General features: G+C 45.7%; 1 protein-coding gene and 1 non-coding gene across 2 annotated transcripts; both read right to left on the bottom strand.

Moving 5' to 3' along the window:
* Positions 1-14,495: 14,495 nt before the first annotated feature.
* Positions 14,496-23,101, bottom strand: LOC117980176 (large ribosomal subunit protein uL16-like). The gene has a single exon (XM_055112864.1). It carries the CDS (start codon positions 21,098-21,100, stop codon positions 20,615-20,617), a length of 486 nt encoding a protein of 161 aa, XP_054968839.1. The 5' UTR covers positions 21,101-23,101; the 3' UTR covers positions 14,496-20,614.
* LOC112439957 (small nucleolar RNA SNORA70) lies at positions 21,051-21,185 on the bottom strand. The gene has a single exon (XR_003028175.1). It is a non-coding gene; the product is annotated as a small nucleolar RNA SNORA70 (small nucleolar RNA).
* Positions 23,102-24,874: the final 1,773 nt, after the last annotated feature.

Genomic DNA, 24,874 nt, shown 5'->3' with positions numbered 1-24,874 from the left:
GAAGGCTTCGGATCGCAGTTAATCGTTACCCCAAAGTTCAGGTGCCAGAGAGAGTGAATTGCGGCTTATTCTTTGTTAGGAAGGAAAGATGTAGTTACCGGCCAGACTTACGGAACTTTGTTTTTCAGCTCTGTCCTTCCTGAGAAAACATCTCCAAAGTCCTTATCTTTACGTAACTTGGGGGCCAAAAGGGGACTGAATCAGTCTCCAAATTAGCAAGGACATCGCCCTAAGAGAGCTCGGAGTGTGGGCCGACTCTGACTTCTTGCCGCTCTTAATCTTTAACATTCCTCCTGAAAGAAAGCGGGTGACTTGTAAGAACTACAGAAGCCTTAATTCGAATATTTGGGAGCGAGCATGGGAATTAACGTTTTAAGCTACACCTTGACAAACTCCGAGGCACCCCAGCACCCCGCGGGCATTGGGCCGTTCTGAAGACCCGTAATCTTTTTTTTTTTTTAGCCTCAACATATCAAACAAATTTAAGAAGTGAGGAATACAAATGATAGCCTCAGAAAGGAAGACCCCCCTCACCCCCACCCCAAGGCATTATTTCTTACAGGAAAATTATAGAGACGATTTCAGTGTCTATCAAGAGAGGAATGAACAGTTAAATTATAACATGTCCATATTATGCGTTAGTTGTGGACACATACTAACGCATAATATGGACATGTTATAATTTAACTGTTCCTTTCTGAGAGCTCCTGTGTCACATAAAGCTTTGAGTCACTTAAATTTGTTATGCCTTTGTGTGTGTGTGTGTGTGTGTGTGTGTGTGTGTGTGTGTGTGTGGAGACAGAGTCTCGCTGTGTTGTCCAGGCCGGAGTGCAGTGGCGTGATCTCCGCTGGATGCAACCAACCTCCGCCTCCCGGGCTCCCGAGTAGCGAGGACTACAGGTGCATGCCACCACGCCTGACTAATTTTTGTATTTTAGGAGAGATGGGGTTTCGCTGTGTTCTCCAGGCTGGGCTCAAACTCCTGACCTCGGATGATCCGCCTGTCTCTGCCTTCCAAAGTGCTGGGATTTCAGGCGTGAGCCACCCCACCCGGCCAGCTTTTTTTTTTTTTTAAACGGGGTCTTGCTCTCTTACCCAGGCTGCAGTGCAGTGGCAAGATCTCTGACTCACGAGTTCTGCCTCTTGAGTTCCAGCAATTCTCGTGCCTCAGCCTCCCAAGTAGCTGGGATTACAGGTGCCTGCCACCGCGTCCAGCTAATTGTTGTATATTTAGTAGAAACAGGGTTTCGCCATGTTGGCCTCCCAAAGTGCTGGGATTACAGGCGTGAGTCACCACACCCGGCCACTGTTTTATTTTTTATTTTAAATTTTTTTTTTTTTTTTGAAACCGAAGTCCCGCTCTGTCATACAGGCTGGAGTGCAGTGTTATGATCTTGGCTCACTGTGACCTTTGCCTCCTGGGTTCAAGTGATTCTCCTGCCTCAGCCTCCCAAGTAGCTGGGATTACAGGCGCCCCCCACCATGCCTAGCTAATTTTTGTATTTTTAGTAGAGATGGGGTTTCACCATGTTGGCCAGGCTGGACTCGAACTCCTGACCTGAAGTGATCCACCCGCCTCAGCCTCTCAAAGTGCTGGACTTACATGCGTGAGCCATGGCGCCCGGCCTTATCTGGGACTTTAAAAAAAAACAATCCAGCAAAAGGGGAGGAGAAAGGAGAGAGGGAAGGTATATATGAAATAAGATTGACTACGTGATGATCATTGTTAAAACTGGGTGATGGGTATATGGTTGTTCATCATAGGATTCCTTCTATTTTTGTTCTTGTTTGAAAATTTCCATGATAAAATGTGTTAAAAAATGAAGATTAAAATAAAACTTGTATTTAAAAAATGGTATATCAGTTTATCCTGTGGAATACTGTGCAACTTCTAAAAGGAATACAGTGGTCCCCTATATATTATATCCTGGAAAGATAGCTATGCCACATGGAGTAAAAAAGCAAAGTTGGAGAACAATATATATATAATACGACCCTGCTTACGTAAACAGTGAATGCCAGGTGCAATGGCTCATGCCTGTAATCCCAGCACTTTGGGAGGCTGAAGCAGGAGGGGTTGGAGTTGAAGACCAGCATGGGCAACATAGTGAGACCTTGTTTCTACAAAAAAACAGAAAAAATTAGCCGGGTGTGGTAGCACATGCCTGTAGTTCCAGCTACTCAGGAGGCTGAGGTAGGTGGGAAGATCTCTTAAGCCTGGAAAGTCAAGGCTGCTGTGAGTCATGTTCACACCACTACTCTCTAGCCTGGGTGACAGAGTGAGAGCCTGTCTCTAAAAAAACCAAACAACCAACCAAAAAAAAGAAAAGAAGCATTTATATGTACTGTATATATATTTGTAAGTGCCTGCTCTACTTACTGTGCAAATCCATTTCTTAGAATACTCTACAAAACTACTTTCAGACATTAATAATTATATAGGTACAAAGATATTTACTAAGGCTGTCTCTCCCTACTTGGAAAGCTGAGGCAGGAAAATCACTTGAACCCAGGAAATGGAGGTTGCAGTGAGCTGAGATTGAGCCAGTGCACTCCAGCCTGGGTGACAGAGTGAGACTCCATCTCAAAATAGATATATTTATTTCTAATATTATGAATTACCCAGTTCAAATACCCCTGTCTCTTACAGTTGATTTGCTTGAATAAGGATCAAAACAAGGTCTACACATTACCTTGAGTCATGTTTTCATTTAACATGTTCCTGGCCGGGTGTGGTGACTCATGCCTGTAATCCCAGCACTTTGGGAAGCCGAGGAGGGCGCATCACCTGAGGTCGGGAGTTCAAGACCAACCTGACCAACATGGAGAAATCCCGTCTCTACTAAAAATACAAAATTAGCCAGGTGTGGTGGCATGCCTGTAATCTCAGTCTGTAATCTTCTGTAAAGGAGAATGTTTCTTGATCAATTATTTGATTACCCTAAAAAATCATTTTCGGCCAGGTGCAGTGGATCACACCTGTAATCCCAGCATTTTGGGAGGCCAAGGCAGGTGGATCACCTGAGGTCAGGAGTTTGAAAACAGTCTGACCAACATGATGAAACCCTGTTTCTACTAAATTAAAAAAAAAATTAGCTGGGTGTGGTGGCATATGTCTGTAATTCCAGCTACTTGGGAGGCTGAGGCAGGAGAATTGCTTGAACCCGGGAGGCGGAGGTTGCATTGAGCCAAGATTGCACCATTGCCCTCCAGCCTGGGCAACAAAAGTGAAAACTCCGTCTCAAAAAATAATAATAATAATTTTCTTTCTAAGATGGGGTCTCACTCTGTCACCCAGCCTGGAGTGCAGTGGGGTGATCTCGGCTCACTTCCGCCTCCCAGGTTCAAGTGATCCTCCCATCTCAGCCTACTAAGTAGCTGGGACTGCAGGCAAAGGCCACTATGCCCAGCTAATTTTTTGTATTTTTGGTAGAGATGATTTCACCATGTTGCTCAGGCTGGTCTTGAACTCCTGAGCTCAAGCAACCCACCCACCTCGGCCTCCCCAAGTGCTGGGATTACAGGTGTGAGCCACCATGCCTGGCCAAAAATAATTTGTACCACCCTGGGCAACAGGGAGACCCCATCTCTACAAAAAATTTTAAAATTCGTTGAGTGTGGTGGCTCACACATATGGTCCCTGCTACTCAGGAAGCTGAGGTGGGAGGATCACTTGAGACAGGGAGGTCGAGGCTGTGGTAAACCGTGATCAAGCCACTGCACTCCAGCTTGGGCAACAGAGAAAGACACTGTCTCAAAAAATAAATAAATAGAAATAATTTGTATAAGAAAAGCAGGAAAATGATTGAGTCTTTCCCTTTATTTCCTTGTTTTCAGAATAAGGTGGAATCCCAAGTGTCTCCAAAGGTGACTAATTTTTTTTAGTATCTTTACCTGCACATGAGTTTTACTACAGCTAATGTTTCAATTTGTTTTAATAATGATTTTTTGGTACTCAAATGGTTCATTGTGGCAATGAGAACTCTTTCAATTTGGCATTGATGTTTTTGTGAAATAATTCCAGCAATATCTGACAGCTTTCTTACATTCTGGTATGATAAAATATTCCAGGTTCAGACGGAGCTTGGTGGATTGTGCCTATAATCCCAGCTAGGTGACTCAGGAAGGAGGATCCCTTAAGGGCAGGGGTACGAGACCAGCCGGGGCAACATAACAAGACCTCATCTTCCTTTATTTTTTTTTTGAGACAGAGTCCTGCTCTGTCACCCAAGACTGGAGCGCAGTGGCACAAACTCGGCGCACTGCAACCTCCGACTTCCGGGTTCAAGCGATTCTCTTGCCTCAGCCTCCCAAGTAGCCAGGATTACAGGCGCCTGCCAGCACTCCTAGCTAATTTTTTTGTATTTTTAGTAGAGACGGGGGTTTTGCCACGTTGGCCAGGCTGGTCTCAAACTCCTGACCTCATGATCTGCCTGCCTCGGCCTCCCAAAATGCTAGGATTACAGGCATGAGCCACCGCGCCCGGCCTAACCTCATCTCTAATAAAATAAAATAAAAATTCCAGGTTCAGGCTGCTCAGCCTATGGAATAGCCATTCTTTATTCCTTTACTTTCCTAATAAACTTGCTTTCAATTAAAAAATAATAATTCCAGGTTCACCTTGTACATTTTCTGCCCCAACATAGATTAAGCCATTTCTTTAAGGACTCTGGTTCCTTTCAGTGGAAAGTGGCATTAGAGACCACATTCTGGTTATGAAAAGCACTCATTGCTATTGCATTGGTTGTTTTTCTAGTGTTTTTCAATGGATAGAGCTAGGAAATACTTTCTTAGATAACAAATAATATACAATACTCTATTCATTGCTTTGCATTTTCTTCTTTCTTTTCTCTCACTTAGCAGCATCTTCTAGACACCACTCTATGGCAGCATATAAAGTTTTTTTCTCACATTCACAGCTGCATTTTCTATTTTACAGCTGCATAGTGTGGATATACTCTATTTAACCAGTTCCTTATTAATGGACATTTGGGTTGTTTCTAGTCTTGTGCTGTTATAAATTATAGAGCAGGCTAGGAGCAGTGGCTCACGCGTGTAATCCCAGCACTTTGGGAGGCTGAGGCAGGAGGATCATCTGAGGTCAGGAGATCGAGACCAGCCTGGCTAACATGGTGAAACCCCATCTCTACTAAACAAAATACAAAAAATTAGCTGGGCGTGGTGGTGGGCGCCTGTAGTCCCAGCTACTTGGGAGGCTAAGGCAGGAGAATGGCGTGAACCCAGGAGGCAGAGCTTGCAGTGAGCCGAGATCGCGCCACTGCATTCCAGCCTGGGTGACAGAGCGAGACTCCGTCTCAAAAAATAAAAATAAAAAAAAAAAATAGGTCAGGCTCAGTGGCTCGTGCCTGTAATCCCAGCACTTTGGGAGGCCGAGGCGGGTGGATCACCTGAGGAGTTCGAGACCAGCCTGGCCAACAATGGTGAAACTCCATCTCTACTAAAAATACAAAATTAGCTGGGTGTGGTGGCAGACGCCTGTAGTCCCAGCTACTCAGGAGGCTGAGATAGGAGAATCGTTTGAACCCGGGAGGCGAAAACTGCAGTGAGCCGAGATTCGCACCACTGTGCTCCAGCCTGGGCCAGACAGAGTGAGACTCTATCTCAAAAAAAAAAAAAAAAATTAGCTGGGCGTGGTGGCAGGCCCCTACTTGGGAGGTTGAGGCATGAGAATCACTTGAACCCAGGAGTCAGAGGTTGCAGTGAGCCAAGATTGCACCACTGCACTCCAGCCTGGGAACGGAGCGAGACTCTGTCTCAAACAAACAAACAAAAAAGACATTATATAAGACACAGATGCCCAGACGCGGTGGCTCACCCCTGTAATCCCAGCACTTTGGGAGGCCGAGGCAGGCAGATCACCTGAGGTCTGGAGTTCGAGACCAGCCTGACCAACATGGAGAAACCCTGTATCTACTAAAAATACAAAATTAGCCAGGCATAGTGGTGCATGCCTGTAACTCCAGCTACTTGGGAGGCTGAGTCAGGAGAATTGCTTGAACCTGGGAGGCAGAGGTTTCGGTGAGCCGAGATTGCGCCATTGCACTCCAGCCTGGGCAACAAGAGCAAAACTCCGTCTCAAAAAAAAAAAAAAAAAGACACAGATGGGAGGAAGGGAGTGATGAAGAGAGGTTGATTAATGAGTACAAATATATTTTGATACAAGAAGTAAGACCACTTACTGTTCAATAGATCAGTAGGATGATTATAGTTATCATTAATTGATGGTACATTCCAAATTAGCTAGAAAAAATAATTTGAATATTCCAACATAAAGAAAAGATAAATATTTCAGGTGATGGATATTCCAATTACCCTGATTTGATTATATGAATGTATCAAATTATCACATGTACCGTCCAAAATATGTACATCAAATTTGTATCAACAAAAAATAAATGAATAAATAAATAGGACACAGATGAACCACCAGATGAAGTACGTGGGGGGAGGTCTGAAAGGGTAGGTCATCAACATAGGAGCTTCTGTCTTCATGGAGATGAAGTGTGCCACTCTCCTGGCCATGGATGCTTTTACTCAGCTCATCAAGTCTTTTTTTTTTTTTTTTTTTTTTTTTTTTTTTTAGTTTTTTTGCTTGTTTTTGTGAGACGGAGTCTCACTCTGTCGCCCAGGCTGGAGTGCAATGGCACGATCTCCGCTTACTGCAACCTGTACCTCCCAGGTTCAAGCGATTTTCCTGCCTCAGCCTCCAGAGTAGCTGGGATTACAGGCACCCACTACCACGCCCAGCTAATTTTTGTACTTTTAGTAGAGACGGGGTTTCACCATGTTGGTCAGACTGGTCTTGAACTCCTGACCTCAAGCATTCCACCTGCCTCGGCCTCCCAAAGTGCTGGGATTACAGGCATGAGCCACCGTGCCCGGCTTTTTTTTTTTTCTTTGAGATGGAGTCTCACTCTGTTGCCCAGGCTGGAGTGCAATGGTGCAATCTCGGCTCACTGCAACCTCTGCCTCCGGGGTTCAAGCGATTCTCCTGCCTCAGCCTCCCAAGTAGCAGGGATTGCAGAGGTGCACCACCACGACGAGCTAATTTTTGTATTTTTATTAGAGACGGGATTTCACCATGTTGGCCAGGCTGGTCTCTAACTCTTGACCTCAGGTGATCCTCCCGCCTTAACCTCCCATAGTGCTGGAATTACAGGTGTGAGCTGGGATTACAGGTGTGAGCCAACGCACCGGGCCCATCAAGTGTTGTTCAACAGGTTTTATGAGGCTTTGGCCAGGAGCAGTGGCTCATGCCTGTAACCCGAACACTTTGAGAGGCTCATGTAGGAGGATCACTTGAGCACAGGAGTTCAAGACCAGCCTGGGCATATACTGAGACCCCCATCTCTACAAAAAACCCCTTTATTTTAATTTAAAAAAAAAATTTTTTTTTCTTTTTTGAGATGGAGTCTTGCTCTGTTGCCCAAACTGGAATGCAATGGTGCGATCTCAGCTCACTGCAACTTCTGCCTCCCAGGTTCAAGCAATTCTTCCTCAGCCTCCTTAGTAGCTGGGATGACAGGCAGGCACCACTACGCCTGGGTAATTTTTGTATTTTTAATAGAGACAAAGGTTCACCATGTTGGCCAGGCTGGTCTCAAACTCCTGACCTCAAGTGATCCACCCACCTCATCCTCCCAACTTGCTGGGATTACAGGCGTGAGTCACTGTACTGGGTCCCTAAAATTTTTATTAATTTAAAAACATGGCCGGGCGCGGTGGCTCATGCCTGCAATCCCAGCACTTTGGGAGGCTGAGGCGGGCGAATCACCTGAGTTCAGGAGTTCAAGACCGGCCTGCATAACATGGTGAAACCCTGTCTCTACAAAAACACAAAAATTAGCTGGGTATGATGGCGGATACCTGTAATTCCAGCTACTCGGAAGGTTGAAGCAGGAGAATCGCTTGAACCCAGGAAGCAGAGGTTGCAGTGAGCCGAGATCACGCCATTGCACTCCAACCTGGGCAACAGAGCAAGGCTGTCTCAAAACAACAACAACAAGAAATAAAAATAAGAGTTTTTATAAGGCCTAGTCTCCAACCTCACCCACCTCTTCCCAGACGTCAGTCAGTGGAGCTGAAAGTTACAATCCTCTAATCACTTGGTCTTTCTGGTGGCCAGCCCTATCCTGAGGCTATCTAGGGGCCCCACCCTGACCCACCTCGTTATTGTAAACTCAAGTGTGATCAAAAGGGGCTTGGCGGGCAAGGTGGCTCACACCTGTAGTCCCAGCACTTTGAGCTCAGGAGTTAGAGGCCAGCCTAAGGCTGAGGTGGGAGAATCGCTTGAACCCAGAAAGTGGAGGTTGCAGTGAGCCGAGATGGCACCGCTGCACTCCAGCCTGGGCAACAGAGCTAGACTCTGTCTCAAAAGAAAAAAAAAAAAAGAGACGGAGCACAGTGGCTCACACCTGTAGTCCCAGCACTTTGGGAGACTGAGGTGAGTGGATCGTCTGAGGTCAGGAGTTCGAGATCAGCCTGGCCAACATGGTGAGACCCCGTCTCTACTAAAAATACAAAAAATTAGCCAGGTGTGGTGGCATGCCCCTGTAGTCCCAGCTACTCAGGAGGCTGAGGCAGGATAATCACTTGAACCCAGGAGGCGGAGGTTGCAGTGAGCTGAGATCATGCCACTACACTCCAGCCTGGGTGACAGAGCGAGACTCCATCTCAAAACAAAACAAAACAAAACAAAATGCGCATCAGTGAGAGACTGGATAAAGAAAACGTGGCATATATATACCATGGAATACTGTGTAGCCATAAAAAAGGATGAGTTCATGTCCTTTGCAGGGACATGGATGAAGCTGGAAACCATCCTTCTCAGCAAACTAACACAGGAGCAGAAAACCAAACACTGCATGTTCTCACTCATAAGTGGGAGTTGAACAGTGAGAACACATGGACACAGGGAGGGGAACAATGGACACAGGGAGGGGAACATCACACACTGGGGCCTGTCAGCGGGTGGGGGGCTAGGGGAGGGATAGCATTAGGAGAAATACCTAATGTAGATGGCTGGTTGATGGGTGCAGCAAACCACCATGGCATGTGTATACCTATGTAACAAACCTGCCCGTTCTAAACATGTATCCCAGAACTTAAAGTATAATAATAATAAAAAAAGATAGCTAACACCACTTGTTTCCCAAAAACGTATTGAAATAAAAAATTAAAATAAAATAATTCACAAAAAAGGCTCATTGTGAATTTCAAAATGCACTCCTATCACTCAGAAAATTACAAGGGTTTTAGGAATTTCTCGTGACAGGGTGACAGGAACTGGCACACAGACCAAATATATTTCATATTATACAATATCACCACAAATAAATAATAAGTATGTGAGGCAATGAATTTGTTAATGGTTAATAACCATTCTACAATGTATGAATATTTTATTTATTTATTTATTTTTTTTTTTTTGAGACGGAGTCTCGCTGTGTCACCCAGGCTGGAGTGCAGTGGCACGATCTCGGCTCACTGCAAGCTCCGCCTCCCAGGTTCATGCCATTCTCCTACCTCAGCCTCCAGAGTAGCTGGGACTACAGGCGCCCACCACCATGCCTGGCTAATTTTTTATATTTTTAGTAGAGACGGTGTTTCACTGTGTTAGCCAGGATGGTCTTGATCTCCTGACCTCATGATCCGCCCACCTCAGCCTTCCAAAGTGCTGGGATTACAGGCGTGAGCCACCGCGACCGGCCTGTATGCATATTTTAAAACATCCTGTTGTACAGTATAAATATATATATATATATATGCGTTAATTTGTCAATTTAAAAATAAATAGGAAAAATTAATATTTTCCCCCTAAAAAGCTTCTGTGTATATTTGTGGACAATGTTTATATGTAAGCATCTGCTTTGATTTTTCTTGAATAAACATGTAGTGGTGAAAAAGTGGTTCATCTGGAACATCTATGTTAAGATCTTTTCTTTTTTCTTTTCTTTTTTTTTGAGACAAGATCTCTCTCTGTTGCCCAGGCTGGAGTGCTATGGCGTGATCTCTGCTCACTGCAGCCTTGACTTCCCGGGTTTAAGCAAATCCTCCCACCTCAGTCTCCTGAGTAGCCAGGACTACAGGCAGTTGCCACCGCATGCTGCCGATTTTTTGTATTTTTAGTAAAGACAGGGTTTCACTATGTTGCCCAGGCTGGTCTCCAACTCCTGAGCTGAAGCAACCCTACCACCTTGGCCTCCCAAAGTGCTGGGATTATAGGCACCAGCTACCGTGCCTGCCCATATTAAACTCTTTAAGAAATTGCAGAGCCAGGGCCAGGTGTGGTGGCGTGGTGGTGCACACCTGTAAATGCAGCTACTCGGGAGGCTGAGGCTCAAGAATCGCTTGAACCTGTGAGGCAACATAGCAAATCCTGGTCTTTACTAAAAATACAAAAAAAATTAGCCGGGTGTGGTGGCGCATGCCTGTGGTCCCAGCTACTCAGGAGGTTGAGGTGAGAGGATTGTCTGAGCTCTTGCCTGAGCCTGGGAGGTCGAGGCTGCATGAGCTGAGATCGCACCAGTGCACTCCCACCTGGACAACAGAGTGAGACTGTCTCAAAAAAAAAAAAAAAAAAAAGAAGAGGAAGAAGAAGAAAAAGTAAAGAAATGGCCAACCTGTTTTCCAAAGTTATTGAAGTTACTGTACCATTTTACAGTAAATTGCCATGTGTGATTGTTTTAGTTCCTACACATCCTCATCCTCACTAATACAATTTCATTTCAGATGATCTACTATGTGTGCAGAGGCATCTTATTGCGGTTTTAATTTGCATTTCCCTAATGACTAATGATGGTCAATGTGTTTTCATGTGCTTATTTGCTATTCACATATCATCTTTGGTGAAATGTCTGTTTAAATCTTTTGCCTCCTTTTGTTAAGTATTTTGCCTTCTTCTTCTTTTTTTTTTTTTTTTTTTTTGAGACAGAGTCTTGCTTTGTCGCCCAGGCTGGAGTGCAGTGGCACGATCTCAGCTCACTGCAACCTCTGCCTCCCGAGTTCAAACGATTCTCCTGCCTCAGTCTCCCAAATAGCTGAGATTACAGGCACGCGCCACCATGCCCATCTAATTTTTCTATTTTTTTCTATTTTTAGTAGAGATAGAGTCTTACCGTGTTGGTCAGGCTGGTCTCGAACTCCTGACCTCAAGTGATCAATGCCTTTGGCTCAGCCTCTCGAGTAGCTGGGGTTACAGGTGCCCGCCGCTGCACCTGGCTAATTTTTGTATTTTTAGTAGAGACAGGGTTTCACCCTGTTGGCCGGGCTGGTCTTGAACTCCTGACCTCAGGTGATCTGCCCTCCTAGATCTCCGAAAGTGCTGGAATTACAGGTGTGAGCCACCACACCTGGCCCTTCATCCCCCATCATTTTTTTTTTTTAAGAGACGAGGTCTCACTATGTTGCTCAGGTTGGTCTGGAACTCCCGGCCTGAAGTAATCCTCTCATCTCAGCTTCCTGAGTAGCTGGGCTTAGAGGCTTGAGCCATCTTGCCAGGTTTTTATGCCCATTTTTTAAAGTTGGGTTATTGGTTTCTCATTATTGAGTTTTGGGAGGTTTATATATTCTGGATACAAGTTCTTTATCATCTAGGTGATTTGCAAATATTTTCTCCCAGCCTGTGAATTATCTTTTCATTTCCTTAACAGTGTCTTTTGAAGAGTAGAAGATTTTAATTTTGATGAAATCTCATTTATCAGGTTCTTTCTCATATGGAGCATGCTTTTGATGTAGTGTCTAAAATATCTCGAAATATCTTTCCCTAACCAAAGGACAAAAAATATCCTCTGTTTTGTTTGTTTGTTTGTTTTGAGACAGGGTCTCACGGTCATCGAGGCTGGAGTGTGATCACAGCTCACTGCAGCTTCAAACTCCTGGGCTCAAGCGATCATCCCATCTCAGCGTCCCCAGTAGCTAGGACTACAGGTGTGTGCTAGACCACACCTGGCTAATTTTTGTATGTGTTATTGAGACAGGGTTTCTCCATGTTCGCCAGACTGGTCTCCAACTCCTGGGCTCAAGCAATCCTCCTGCCTTGGATTCCCAAAGTGCTGGGATTACAGGCTTGAGCCACCACACTTGGCCTCTCATTTTTTTTTTTTTTTTTTTAGAAGTTTTCTTTCTTTCTTTCTTTCTTTTTTTCTTTTTCAGACAGAGTTTTGCTCTTGTTGCCCAGACTGGAGTGCAATTGCACCATTTCGGCTCACTGCAACCTCCGCCTCCCGGGTTCAAGTGATTCTCCTGCCTCAGCCTCCCGAGTAGCCGGGATTACAGGCATGCGCCACCACGCCTGGCTAATTTTTTATTTTTAGTAGAGATGGGATTTCTCCATGTTGGTCAGGCTGGTCTCGAACCCTTGACCTCAGGTGATCCGCCTCCTCAGCCTCCCAAAGTGCTGGGATTACAGGCGTGAGCCACCGCGCCTGACAGAAGTTTTTTTCTTTTAGTAGTTTAAAGATGTTGCCCCAATGTCTTCTGGCTTGCTTTATTTTTTTCTTCTAACAAGAAGTCAGCTGTCATTTTTATATTTTTTTCCTCTCTATGCAATGTCTTATTCTTGATTACTTTTAAGATTTTCTCTTTATTCCTGATTTTAAGCAATCTGATTATAATAGGTAGTATATATATTATACAGTAAAATATAATATAGTTTCATGTTTCTTTCGTCTGCGGTTCTTTGATTTTCTTGGATCTGTGGACATATGGTTTCCATTAAATATACAACATTTGAAGCCATTATTATTTAAAATATTAAAATATTTTCCTGTTCCCTCTTTTACCTCCTCTCCTAAGAGATTCCAGCTCCACATACATTAGGATATTTGATTTGTCCCATAGCTCACTGATACTTTATTTTTTTCAGTCTTTTTTTCCTCAATGTTTCATTTTTGATAACTACTTTTTTTTTTTTCCGAGACGGAATCTCGCTCTGTTGCCCAGGCTGGAGTGCAGTGGCGCGATCTCGGCTCACTGCAAGCTCCGCCTCCCGGGTTCACGCCATTCTCCTGCCGCAGCCTCCTGAGTAGCTGGGACTACAGGCGCCCGCCACCATGCCCAGCTAATTTTTTTGTATTTTTAGTAGAGACGGAGTTTCACCGTGTTAGCCAGGATGGTCTCGATCTACTGACCTCGTAATCCGCTCCCCTCGGCCTCCCAAAGTGCTGTGATTACAGGCGTGAGCCACTGCGCCCGGCTCATTTTTGGTAACTTCTATTACTATATCTCTATTGTTCATGAATCTTCTTTTGTTTATTATGTAATTTGCTGTTAATCCCATTCAGTGTATTTCTCATTATCTTTTTTTTTTTTTTTTTTTTTTTGAGATGGAGTCTCCCTTCGTCGCCCAGGCTGGAGTGCAGTGGCGCGATCTCGGCTCACTGCAAGCTCCGCCTCCCGGTTTCATGCCATTCTCCTGCCTCAGCCTCCGAAGTAGCTGGGACTACAGGAGCCCGCCACCACGCCCTGCTAATTTTTTGTATTTTTAGTAGAGACGGGGTTTCACCCTGTGAGCCAGGATGGTCTCGATCTCCTGACCTCGTGATCCACCCACCTCGGCCTCCCAAAGTGCTGGGATTACAGGCATGAGCCACCGCACCCGGACTCTCATTATCTTAAACATACTGTTTATCTCTGAAAGTTCCTTTTTTTGAGACAGAGTCTCACTCTGTTGCCCAGGCTGGAGTGCAGTGGCACGATCACCGCTCATTGTAACCTCCACCTCCTGGGTTCAAGCAATTCTCCCGCCTAGCCTCCCAAGTAGCTGGGACTACAGGCATGCGCCACCCACGCCAGGCTATATCCCTAAAAGTTCTATTTGACTTTTTTTTATTTTTTTTACATCATTCATGTTTTCCTTTAATGCCTATGGTTTTTTTCTACCTTCTTGACCATATGTAATGTAATATCTGTTTATTGTCTTTTTCTGCTAATTTTATCATTTGCGTTCTTTCTTTCCTTTTTTTTTTTTTTTTAATTTTTTTTGAGACAGAGTCTTGCTGTGTTGCCCAGGCTGGAGTGCAGTGGTGCGATCTCAGCTCACTGCAACCTCCACCTCCTGGGTTCAAGCAATTCTCCTGTCTCATCTTCCCAAGTAGCTGGGACTACAGGTGCGCACCACTACACCCAGCTAATTTTTTATATTTTTAGTAGACACAGGGTTTCACCATATTGGCCAGGCTGGTCTTGAACTCCTGACCTCGTGATCCAACTGCCTTGGCCTCCCAAAGTGCTGGGATTACAGGCAAGAGCCACCGCGCCCAGCCATCATTTGTGTTATAATTTGTGTTATATCTGAGTGTGTGTGTGTGTGTGTGTTTTACCAGAAACCGATGTTTACTGTATGAGAAAATAGATATCAAAAAGTAGCACCAAAAGGAAGCATTCTGAAACGAATACTGTGGAGGTAACTGGAAATTCGCATGGAAAACCGACACAACGATTCAGATAGATTAAGAAAACATGAATACACACACACACACACACACACACACACACACACACACAGAGAGAGAGAGAGAGAGAGAGAGAGAGAGAGAGGGAGGGAGGGAGAGAGAGAGAGAGAATAAGCCAAAGAAAAAGTAGTTGAAAACTAAAGACAACATTTATCCCAAATGTAGAGGATACTTACTAAGGACTGAAGATATTACATAAAAGTAGAAGTTCAGGCCGGGCATGGTGGCTCACGCCTGTAATCCCAGCACTTTAGGAGACCGAGGTGGGCTGATCACCTGAGGTCGGGAGTTCGAGACCAGCCTGACCCACATGGAGAAACCCCGTCTCTACTAAAAATATAAAAATTAGCCCGGCGTGGTGGCACATGCCTGTCATCCCAGCTACTCAGGAGGCTGAGACAGGAGAATCGCTTGAACCCAGGAGGCGGAGGTTGCAGTGAGCCAAGATCGTGCCATTGCACTCCAGCCTGGGCAACAGGAGCGAAACTGTCTCAAAAAAAAAAAAAAAAAAAAAGTAAAAGTTCAACAACTTTGAGTAGTTGGAAAGTTAAAATTTTGGACAATACAATATAACAGCCCACAGCAGCTGATGCCTGTAATCCCAAAACTTTGGGAAGCCAGGTTGGGAGGACTGCCTGGGCTCAGGAGTTCAAGACCAACCTGGGCAACATAGCGAGACCCTGTCTCTACAAAAAATAAAAAAATAGGCTGGGCCCAGTGGCTCACGCCTGTAATCCCAGCACTTAGGGAGGCTGAGGTGGGTGAATCACTTGAGGTCAGGGGTTTGAGACCAGGCTGGCCAACATGGCGAAACCCTGTCTCTGCTAAAACAAAAACAAAAACAAAAACAAAAAACCCCACAAAAATTAGGCATGGTAGCAGGCACCTGTAATCCCAGCTGTTTGGGAGGCTGAAGCAGGAGATTCGCTTGAACCCGGGAGGCAGAGTTTGCAATGCCATTGCACTCCAGCCTGGTCAACAGAGTGAGACTCTCTCTCTCAAAAAAAATAAAAATAAAAATAAAAACAAATAAAATTATCCAGGTTTAGTGGCGCCAGCGGTAGTCCTAGCTATTAGGGACCCTGAGCCAGGAGAATCCCTTAAGGCCAAGATTTAGAGGATGCAGTGAGACATGATGGCACCACTGTACTCCAGCCTGGGCGACAGAGCAAAACCCCAACTCAATAATATAACAACAACAGTGGGAATACTGGACTAGGGACAATGCCACCAACACAAGAAGCCAAGACCACCAGTGTTCACAATACATCCTCTGCTTCGTTTCACACACGTGGGCAGGGTGCATGTGCCATGAGACGATGTAGGCAGTATTCGGACATGCCGAGTGATCAACCTTGCCAGGAAACAGACGCACACAAAAACAGAGAGGTGCCAACACAAGCCGAATCTATGCGGCTGAGGCTGCAGTAACAGGAGCAGCAAGCAGTGCTGCACTAAACCCACACCTGAACATCCAGGGCCCACAAGGTCTGGACAGGCGCAGTGGGGGCTGTGGTGCTGCCGGCTCAGGGGCTGGTGGTCCAGGAGCCCTCTTCAGGACCCGGAAGCATCTTCCCTGGATCATCAACTCCAGTCTGGGTTCGGGAGATGGCACCTCTGCCGAGCACAGATCCCAGGGGAATTCTGGTCATAGTGAGAACAATCCACTCATCCTTGGATTGCTGAATTTGCAGCTGGAGTTTGAGGAGGAAAACAGGAGAAAGCAAACCTCAACGAGGTTCTGGAAGGTGCAGGCTGACGCGCTTTCTGTCTCTTTTGATTGACTGATTTTTATCCTCCTTGTGGGTCATATTTTCCTTCTTTGCGACCAGGTAAGTTTTGATCGGATGCCAGGATGCCAGGTATTGTGAGTTTTACCTTGATGAGTGCTGAATATTTTTTTTTTTGGGACGGTGTCGCCCTCTATTGCCCAGACTGGAGCACAGTGGCATAGTCTCGGCTCACTGCAACCTCCACCTCCCAGGTTCAAGCGATTCTTCTGCCTCAGGCTCCTGAGTAGTGGGGACTACAGGCACGTGCCACCACGTCTGGCTAATTTTTGTATTTTTAGTAGAGATGGAGTTTCTCCCTGTTGGCCAGGCTGGTCTCAAACTCCTGACCTCAAGTGATCCGCCTACCTCAGCCTCCCAAAGTGCTGGGATTATAGGCGTGAGCCACCGTGCCCGGCCAAATGCTGAATATTCTTGTATTTTAAAAAAATACTGTCCAGCATGGTGGTTCACTCCTGTAATCTCAGCACTTTGGGAGGCCAAGGCAGGGGATAGCATGAGCCTAGAAGTTCAAGACCAGACTGGGCAATATAGTGAGACCCTGTCTCTACTAAAATTAAAAAAAAAAATAGCTAGGTGGGGTGGCATGCACCTGGAGTTCTAGCTACCCAGCTACTTGGAGGCTCAGGTAGGAGGATCTCTTGAGTCCAGGAGGTCAAGGCTGCAGTAAGCCGAGATCAAGCCACTGCACTCCAGCCTGGGTGACAGAGCAAGACTCCATCTCAAATAATAATAATAATAATACTATTGAGTTTTGTTTTGGCACACAGTTAAGATTCTCAGAATGAGTTTGATTCATTGTGAATCTTGCTTTTCGGTTTCATTAGGTGGAATTAAAGCAGCCTATTATCTAGAGCCAGTTTTCTCACCATTTCTGAGGCAAAAACTCTTGAGTATTCTACTGGATGCCCTGGGCAGGATGAGGTTTTCCCACTCTGCCTGAATACCAATGATCCACAGCCCTGTGTGAGGTCTAGGGATGGTTCTTTTGAGGGGGTTCTTTCTCCAGCTTCAGGTGGTTTCTTTTCTTTTCTTTTCTTTTCTTTTTTTTGAGACGGAATTTTCACTCTTGTTGCCCAGGCTGGAGTGCAATGGCTTGATCTCAACTCATCGCAACCTCCGCCTCCCGGGTTCAAGCGATTCTCCTGCCTCAGCGTCCCAAGTAACTGAGATTACAGGTGCCCGCCACCACCCCTGGCTAATTTTTTTGTATTTTTAGTAGAGACGGGGTTTTACCATGTTGGTCAGGCTGGTCTCGAACTCCTGACCTCAGGTAATCCACCCACCTCAGCCTCCCAAAGTGCTGGGATTACAGGCCTGAGCCACCGCGCCCGGCTTCAAGTGGTTTCTGTCACGCGCGTCTGTGTGAAGAGACCACCAAACAGGCTTTGGGTGAGCAATAAAGCTTTTTAATCACCTGGGCGCAGGCAGGCTGAGTTTGAAAAGAGAGTCAGCAAAGGGTGGTGGGATTATCATTAGTTCTTATAGGTTTGGGATAGGCAGTGGAGTTAGGAGAAATTTTTTTGTGGGCGGGGGTGGATCTTACAAAGTCCATTCTCAAGGGTGGGAAGAATATTACAAAGTACCTTCTTAAGGGCGGGGAATATCACAAAGTACATGATCGCAGGGGCGGGGAGCGTGTATTGTCATAAGGTCTACTGATCAGTGAGGGTGGGGCAGGAACAAAGCACAATGGTGGAAAGGCAAGACCTGGCTGTTTTCACTTCTTTTGTGGATCTTCAGTTGCTTCGGGCCATCTAGATGTATACCTGCAGGTCACAGGGGATGTGATGGCTTAGCTTGGGCTCAGAGGCCTGACAGTTTCTATACAAGCCTTTGCTGATTCATCTTCAGTTGAAGACATGAAGGGAGCCTTCTGCAGCTCTCTAGGTCTCTCTGTGTATAACTCTCTCCTCCCCAGTATTCTGCCCTGCAAACGCTAGCCACCTGGGCCTCCCCAAACTCCCAACGCTACCTCAACTCAGGGAGACGACCAGGCTCCACACATCCCGCCTCCCTTTGCTGTGGCCTGGAAACGCTCCTAGAACTCAGCTAGGCAATCATCTGTTTCCTCTCTCAAGCGTGATTGCCCTGTGCTGACTATGTGATGTCTGAAAAGGCTTATTTCATATATTTTGTCAAGTTTTTAGTTGTTTAAAATGGAAGTGTAAATCCAATCGCTGTTATCCATCTTAGTCAAACACATTAGTTTAAGACTGTCGTTCTTTTGTTTTTGTTTTTGAGACGCAGTCTCACTCTGTCGCCCAGGACAGTGATGCAATGTTGGCTCACTGCAACCTCCGCCTCCTGGGTTCAAACGATTCTCCTGCCTCAGCCTCTTAAGTAGCTGGGATTACAGGCGCCCGCCACCACGCCTGGCTAATTTTCGTTGTGTGTTTTTGTTTTTGTTTTTGTTGTTTTGTTTTTTTTGTTTTAGTAGAGGCGGGGTTTCACCATGTTGGCCAGGCTGGTTTCGAACTCTTGACCTCAGATGATCTGCTCCCCCCACCTCCCAAAGTGCTGGGATTACAGATGTGAGTCACTGTGCCCAGTAAGACTGCTGCTTTTTAACCTAAGTTTTGAAGTTGCAGTTTCTTCTACAATTTCCCAGTGGGGAATCATAGCGTTGCATGAATACTATGTTCTGGGCACTGTGAAAAGCTAGGTTCCAGCTTTGGGGGATTTGTCTCTTTTTTTTTTTTTTGAGATGGAGTCTCACTCTTTTGCCAGGCTGGAGTACAGTGGCACGATCTTGGCTCACTGCAAACTCTGACTCCCAGGTTCAAGTGACTCTCCTGCCTTGGCCTCCCAAGTAGCTGGGACCACAGGCACGCGCCACCACGCCCAGCTAGTTTTTTGTATTTTTAGTAGAGACAGAGTTTCACCGTGTTGGTCGGGCTGGTTTCAAACTCCTGACCTCAAGTGATCCACCCACCTGGTGAGATCTGCCTGCCTCTGTTGTTATTTTTAGAAACTAAAGTTTATTTTCCATCAATCTTATTTTCATGTTGCTTAAGAGCCTGTGGGGCTGGGTGCAGTGGCTCATGCCTGTAATCCCAGCACTCTGGGAAGCCGAGGCGGGCGGATCACCTTAGGTCAGGAGTTCAAGACCAGTCTGGCCAACATGGTGAAACCCCGTCTCTACTAAAGATGTGGAAAAATTAGCCAGGCGTGGTGACACGCGTCTGTCATCCCAGCTACTTGGGAGGCCGAGACATGAGAATCAGTTGAACCTGGGAGGCAGAGGTCTCAGTGAGCCAAGATTGCACCATTGCATTTCAGTCTGGATGACAAAGCAAGACTTCATCTCAAAAAAAAAAAAAGCTTGTGGAAGAACAGCTTAAGACCACACATTGGTTGTTCCTACCCATTTAGTGGCCTGAGCAATGAGAGCTGAAGGTCAGTCTTCCATGGCAGGCTGAGTGTTCCACATCTTCAACAGAGAACTGCTGGATAGACACTGGGTACCTGCATGCCTCCGACCAGTCTGCAACCTCAGGCTAAGTAGCAGTGAACTCAGGAGCTGGAGCAGTCCATTCACCCTGAAATCTGAAATTCCTCTGTGGTCTGTGGTCATAGCTTTTTCAGCAGTAGCCTGTTTTTTTTTTTTTTTTTTTCTTTTCTTTTCTGTTTTTTTTTTTTTTTTTTTTTTTGAGACGGAGTCTCGTTCTGTCACCCAGGCTGGAGTGTGGAGTGCAGTGGTGTGATCTTGGCTCACTGTAACCTCTGCCTCCCGGGTTCAAGTGATTCTCCTGCCTCAGCCTCCTGAGTAGCTAGGACTACAGGCATGTGCCACCACGCCGGGCTAATTTTTTGTATTGTTAATAGATTCGGGGTTTCATTGTGTTAGCCAGGATGGTCTCAATTTACTGACCTCGTGATCTGCTTGCCTCGGCCTCCTCAAGTGCTGGGATTACAGGCATGAGCTTTTCCATCTCTTCGGGATCTCTGTAGAAGCAGAGATCAGGCATGATTTCTAATGGGTGTTCACAGGAGACAGTGCCAGGCATGTGCAGAACTCCCTGAGCCAGCATTCCCCACATCAGACCCCCGAGTGAGCTCCCTTGTTGCATGGGATGGAAATATCCACACAGCGCAGAGGAGAACCTGTGTTCCACAGAGGTATGGTAGGTAGGTTATCGTGAGATGCTGCTGTGAGAGGCCAGTGGCCACCCTGGGATCAGTATCTACCAACAGACGCAGCTCCCAGAATGCTGCCTGCACCTGGTTAATGAAGGTTCCAGGGGTGAGGTGGCCAGCAATAGGAGTGGCTCCTGTGGCAGCAGCAAAGCTCAGCTCAGCCCGCTAGCCAGGATTCCAGGAGGACATGAGACTGACATCAGAAGGGTTTTAATTTTTTTTTTGGACAGGAAGTAGAATGTATTGGTGAATATTAAGAGGGGGGCAGCACAGTGGAAGCCCTCGTGAGTGCAGGGCCCGCCACTTGTCCAGAAGGCCACGATTGGGGATGTACTTGACCCCACAGCCATCTAGGATGAGCCGCTTCTCAGCCACCATGTCCTCAAATTCAATGGCATTGAACTTGATGAAGCCCCACTTCTTTGAGATGTGGATCTTCTGGCGGCCAGGAAACTTGAACTTGGCCCTGTGCAGGGCTTCTATCACATGCTCCTTGTTCTGCAGCTTGGTACAGATGGACATGATAACTTGGCCAATGTGAACCCTGGCCACAGTGCCCTGGGGCTTTCCAAAGGCACCTCGCATGCCTGTCCGGAGCCTACACTGGGGTAATGCAAAGTCAGAAACATGAACATCCATCTGAAAAGCCTGTCTCCAAGGTCCCGTAGAGCAACCCATACAATAAACAGGCTGCATATACTACCAAGGAAGCTGCTGTTTGCAGCGATTGCACACTGGGCCCCCATGAGGAAAGGAACTCAGTCGGCTTAATTGGCTGCAGAATCAGAAGGGTTTTCAATGGCAACAATCGTATGAGCTGCCAACAGAATTAGATTCTTCAGATTTAGGATGTAAATGCCGCCACTTTTCCTTTTTTTTTTTTTTTTTGAGACAGAGTTTTGCTCTTGTTGCCCAGGCTGGAGTGCAATGGCACGGTCTTGGCTCACTGCAACCTCCGCCTCCCGGGTTCAAGTGATTCTCCTGCCTCAGCCTCCCAAGTAGCTTGGATTACAGGCATGCGCCACCATGCCCGGCTAATTTTGTATTTTTAGTAAAGACAGGGTTTCTCCATGTTGGTCAGGGTGGTCTCGAACTCCCAAGCTCAGGTGATCCACCTGCCTCAATCTCCCAAAGTGCTGGGATTACAGGCGTGAGCCACCACGCCCAACACTTTTCCTTTGTAGATATACTGTTCCAACTGGAACCAGGTTGGTGCCACCTAAATGGGTTCTTGCCGCAAGAAACTAGAGGACATTCCCCTCCTTCATTTGCAGGACATCGAGGCTCTGGACATTGTGGAAATTTCCCTTTAAGTTAAGAAGAGAATCCAGAATGGCGTCGTATGGCCCCCTCTATGGGTAGCATGGAGAACCTACAGAATGTTAAATGGGGTCTTACTGATTATCTCCGGCTCCCAGTTCAGTCTCCAGTCTGAGGAAAATAGCTGACATGTCTCCCTCTTTCTAAAGTGCACCAATCAAGCAGAACCTACTAGAAGTTGCTAACCCATCCTATGGCATATAGTTCATTACATATCTCCAGACTATAGAGAAGAGCAACCAGGAGAGTCATTGAGGAGACTGATCAGAGGATACAGAGAATTTCTTTGAAAGGAGTTACTGGCCTAGAGGTCAGGGCTATTCCTACCCTGGACCTGAAATCAAGTCAGAAGTCTCCATTAGCCGCAGTGCTGCCCTGTACTGGAGCAAAATATGCTGAGAGAGATCTGGAAAATGTGACCTGTGTCTCCTGGAGTTAAGGGAGTGCAGAGTCCACTTCCCAACTCTTTTTCTTTTTTCTTTTTTGAGAAGTCTTGCTGTGTTGCCCAGGTTGGAGCGCAGTGTCACGATCTCGGCTCACCTGCAACCTCTGCCTCTCGGGTTCAGGCAATTCTCCTGCCTCAGCCTCCCAAGTAGCTGGGACTACAGGTGCCCGTCACCATGCCCGGCTAATTTTTGTGTTTTTAGTAGAGACAGGGTTTCACCATGTTGGCCAGGCTGGTCTTGAACTCCTGGCCTCAAGTGATCCACCCACCTCGGCCTCCCAGAGTGCTGAGATTACAGGCGTGAGCCACCATGCCTGGTCAATGCTTCCCAACTCTTGCCTGGAAAAGTCTGAAGGCCAGAGGCTGGCTAGAGCTACCTGTACTGGCAAAGAAAAGAGAGGACTATGGTGAGCTTGACTGCACTTCCAGAATTTGGCACATCCAGAAGTAACCAGCTTAGAAAATTCTTAAAAGGACCTTACCAAGAGAACTTTACCTACTCGGCGAGGCAACACTAGGCTACAAAGGCTGATTATTTCCCCCCAGATTTATTTATTTATTTATTTATTTATTTATTTATTTATTTATTTATTATTTTATTTTGTAGAGACAGGATCTCCCTATGTTGCCCAGGCTGGTCTTAAACTTCTGGCCTCAAAATGATCCTTTCTGCCTCATCCTCTCAAAGTGCTGGGATTACAGGCGTGAACCACTGTATTCGGCCTCCAGATTTACATACGTTGCAAAAATAGTACCAGAAGAAATTCCTTATACTTTTTGTCCAGATTCCTCAAATATTAACATTTTACATAGCCATAGGAAATTAACACTGATACAGCACTGTTATCTGATCTATAGACCTAATTCAAATTTTACGAACTGTCCCACTGATCTTCTTTTTCTGGTTCAGGATTCAGTGCAGCATCTCCCCACGCATTAAGTTGCATGTCTCCTTAATCTTCTGTAATCTGGAACTGTTCCTCAGTCCTTTGTCTTCCATGACCGTGACACTTGTAAAGATAACTGGCCACTTATCTTGTACAATAGCCCACATCTGGGGTTTGGCTGAGGTTTCCTCATGACTAATTTCAGTTCTGCATTTTTGTTGTGAATATCAGAGAAGGCATGCAATGTCCTGTGTGTATCATGTCAGGAGGCACATGATGTTTTTCCCATTTCTGGGGATGTTCACTTTGATCACTTGATAGGGTGATGTCTAGAGGTTTCTCCACTACAAAGTTACTCTTTTCCCTTTGTAATTAGTAAGTATTTTGTGGGAAGATCTTTAAGACTAAGTAACTATCCCATTTTCTATATTATTTTACCTACTCATCCTAGCTTCTGTTGAAGTGTTTTTACCTAAAAAAGTGATTAGCATAGTATTTGCCAAACAATGCTTTTCAATGTCTATTTGCTAGTTGAAATTCTACTGTAAGGAAGAGCTTTTCCATCTTATCTCTGTATTTATTTATGTCAGGATGGATTCATGATTCTTACTTTATTCTATGTGTCGTAATGTATTACTCTTAGTATTTACTTTCTTTTTTCTTTCTCTCTCTGTCCTTTTTTTTCTTTTGAGACAGGGTCTTGCTCTGTTGCCCAGGCTCAAGTGCAGTGGCACAATCATGGCTCACTGCAGCCTTGACCTCCCAGGCTCAAGCAATCCTCCCACCTCAGCCTCCAGAATAGCTGGGACTACAGGTGCGTACCACCACACTGGGTTAATTTTTAAATTTTTTGTAGAGCTAGGGTGTCAATGTGTTGCCCAGGCTGGTCTCGAACCATGGGTTCAAGAGATCCTTCCACCTTGGCCTCCCAAGGTGCCAGGATTACAGATGTGAGTCACCAGGCCCAGCCTGTTCTCTTGCTTAAACTGTTTAAGGTTTGGCCATTGGAACCCCTTCAAATGGGCTCCTGTGTCCTTTTGACACATCCCATCATTTTGTGTGTGTGCAGTTCCTATTTTCTGTTGCACATTAATTTTGTACTTTCCCTGCCCTAGCACTGAAATCAGCCATTTCTTCACAGAGATGTAATTCCTTTCATTGGCTAATGGTATTTAGAAATCCAGACCCGGGTGCTAGTTGTGTTCATTGGTTGTAGGATGCACAAACACACACACACACACACACACACACTAGTTCATACCTACAATTGCAAACCAAAATAATAGGTTTCATGCAGCCTTTCCCATTTCTTATTTTAACTGCTTTCTCTGACAAAGAGAAATTTAGCTTTCGTTGTCCATAATGCATTTTCTCCAATACATGTAAATTAGTTTCAGAGATGCTAATATATATAGCCATGAGAAAAACTACTAAGTATAATACTTATGCTCAATTTATTTATTTATTTTTGGCCTTATAGGACATAGCCAAAAATGCTCTTTTCCAGAGTTACTTAGGGTAGTTATTTTCTTCCTCCATCTCCAGTGTGGTTTGGTATTCATTTTTGCTACAGCTAATTTTTTGTTTTTTTGTTTTTTTTTTTTGAGATGTAGTCTCGCTCTGTTGCCCAGACTGGACTACAGTGGCAAGATCTCGACTCACTGCAACCTCTGCCTCCCAGATTCAAGCAATTCTCCTGTCTCAGCCTCCCGAGTAGCTGGGGTTACAGGCGCACACCACCATGCCCAGCTAATTTTTTGTTTTTTAGTAGAGACAGGGTTTCACCTTGTTGCCCAGGCTGGTCTCGAACTCCTGAGC

Source organism: Pan paniscus, chromosome 4 (assembly GCF_029289425.2).
Source record: "Pan paniscus chromosome 4, NHGRI_mPanPan1-v2.0_pri, whole genome shotgun sequence".
Taxonomy (NCBI): Eukaryota; Metazoa; Chordata; class Mammalia; order Primates; family Hominidae; genus Pan; species Pan paniscus.
The sequence above is the reverse complement of the archived record's forward strand: the minus strand, read 5'-3'. Positions and strand labels throughout refer to the sequence as shown.

Excerpts from the sequence above, each read along its gene's own strand:
- LOC117980176 (XM_055112864.1), bottom strand. The coding sequence starts at position 21,100 with ATGCAGCCTGTTTATTGTATGGGTTGCTCTACGGGACCTTGGAGACAG.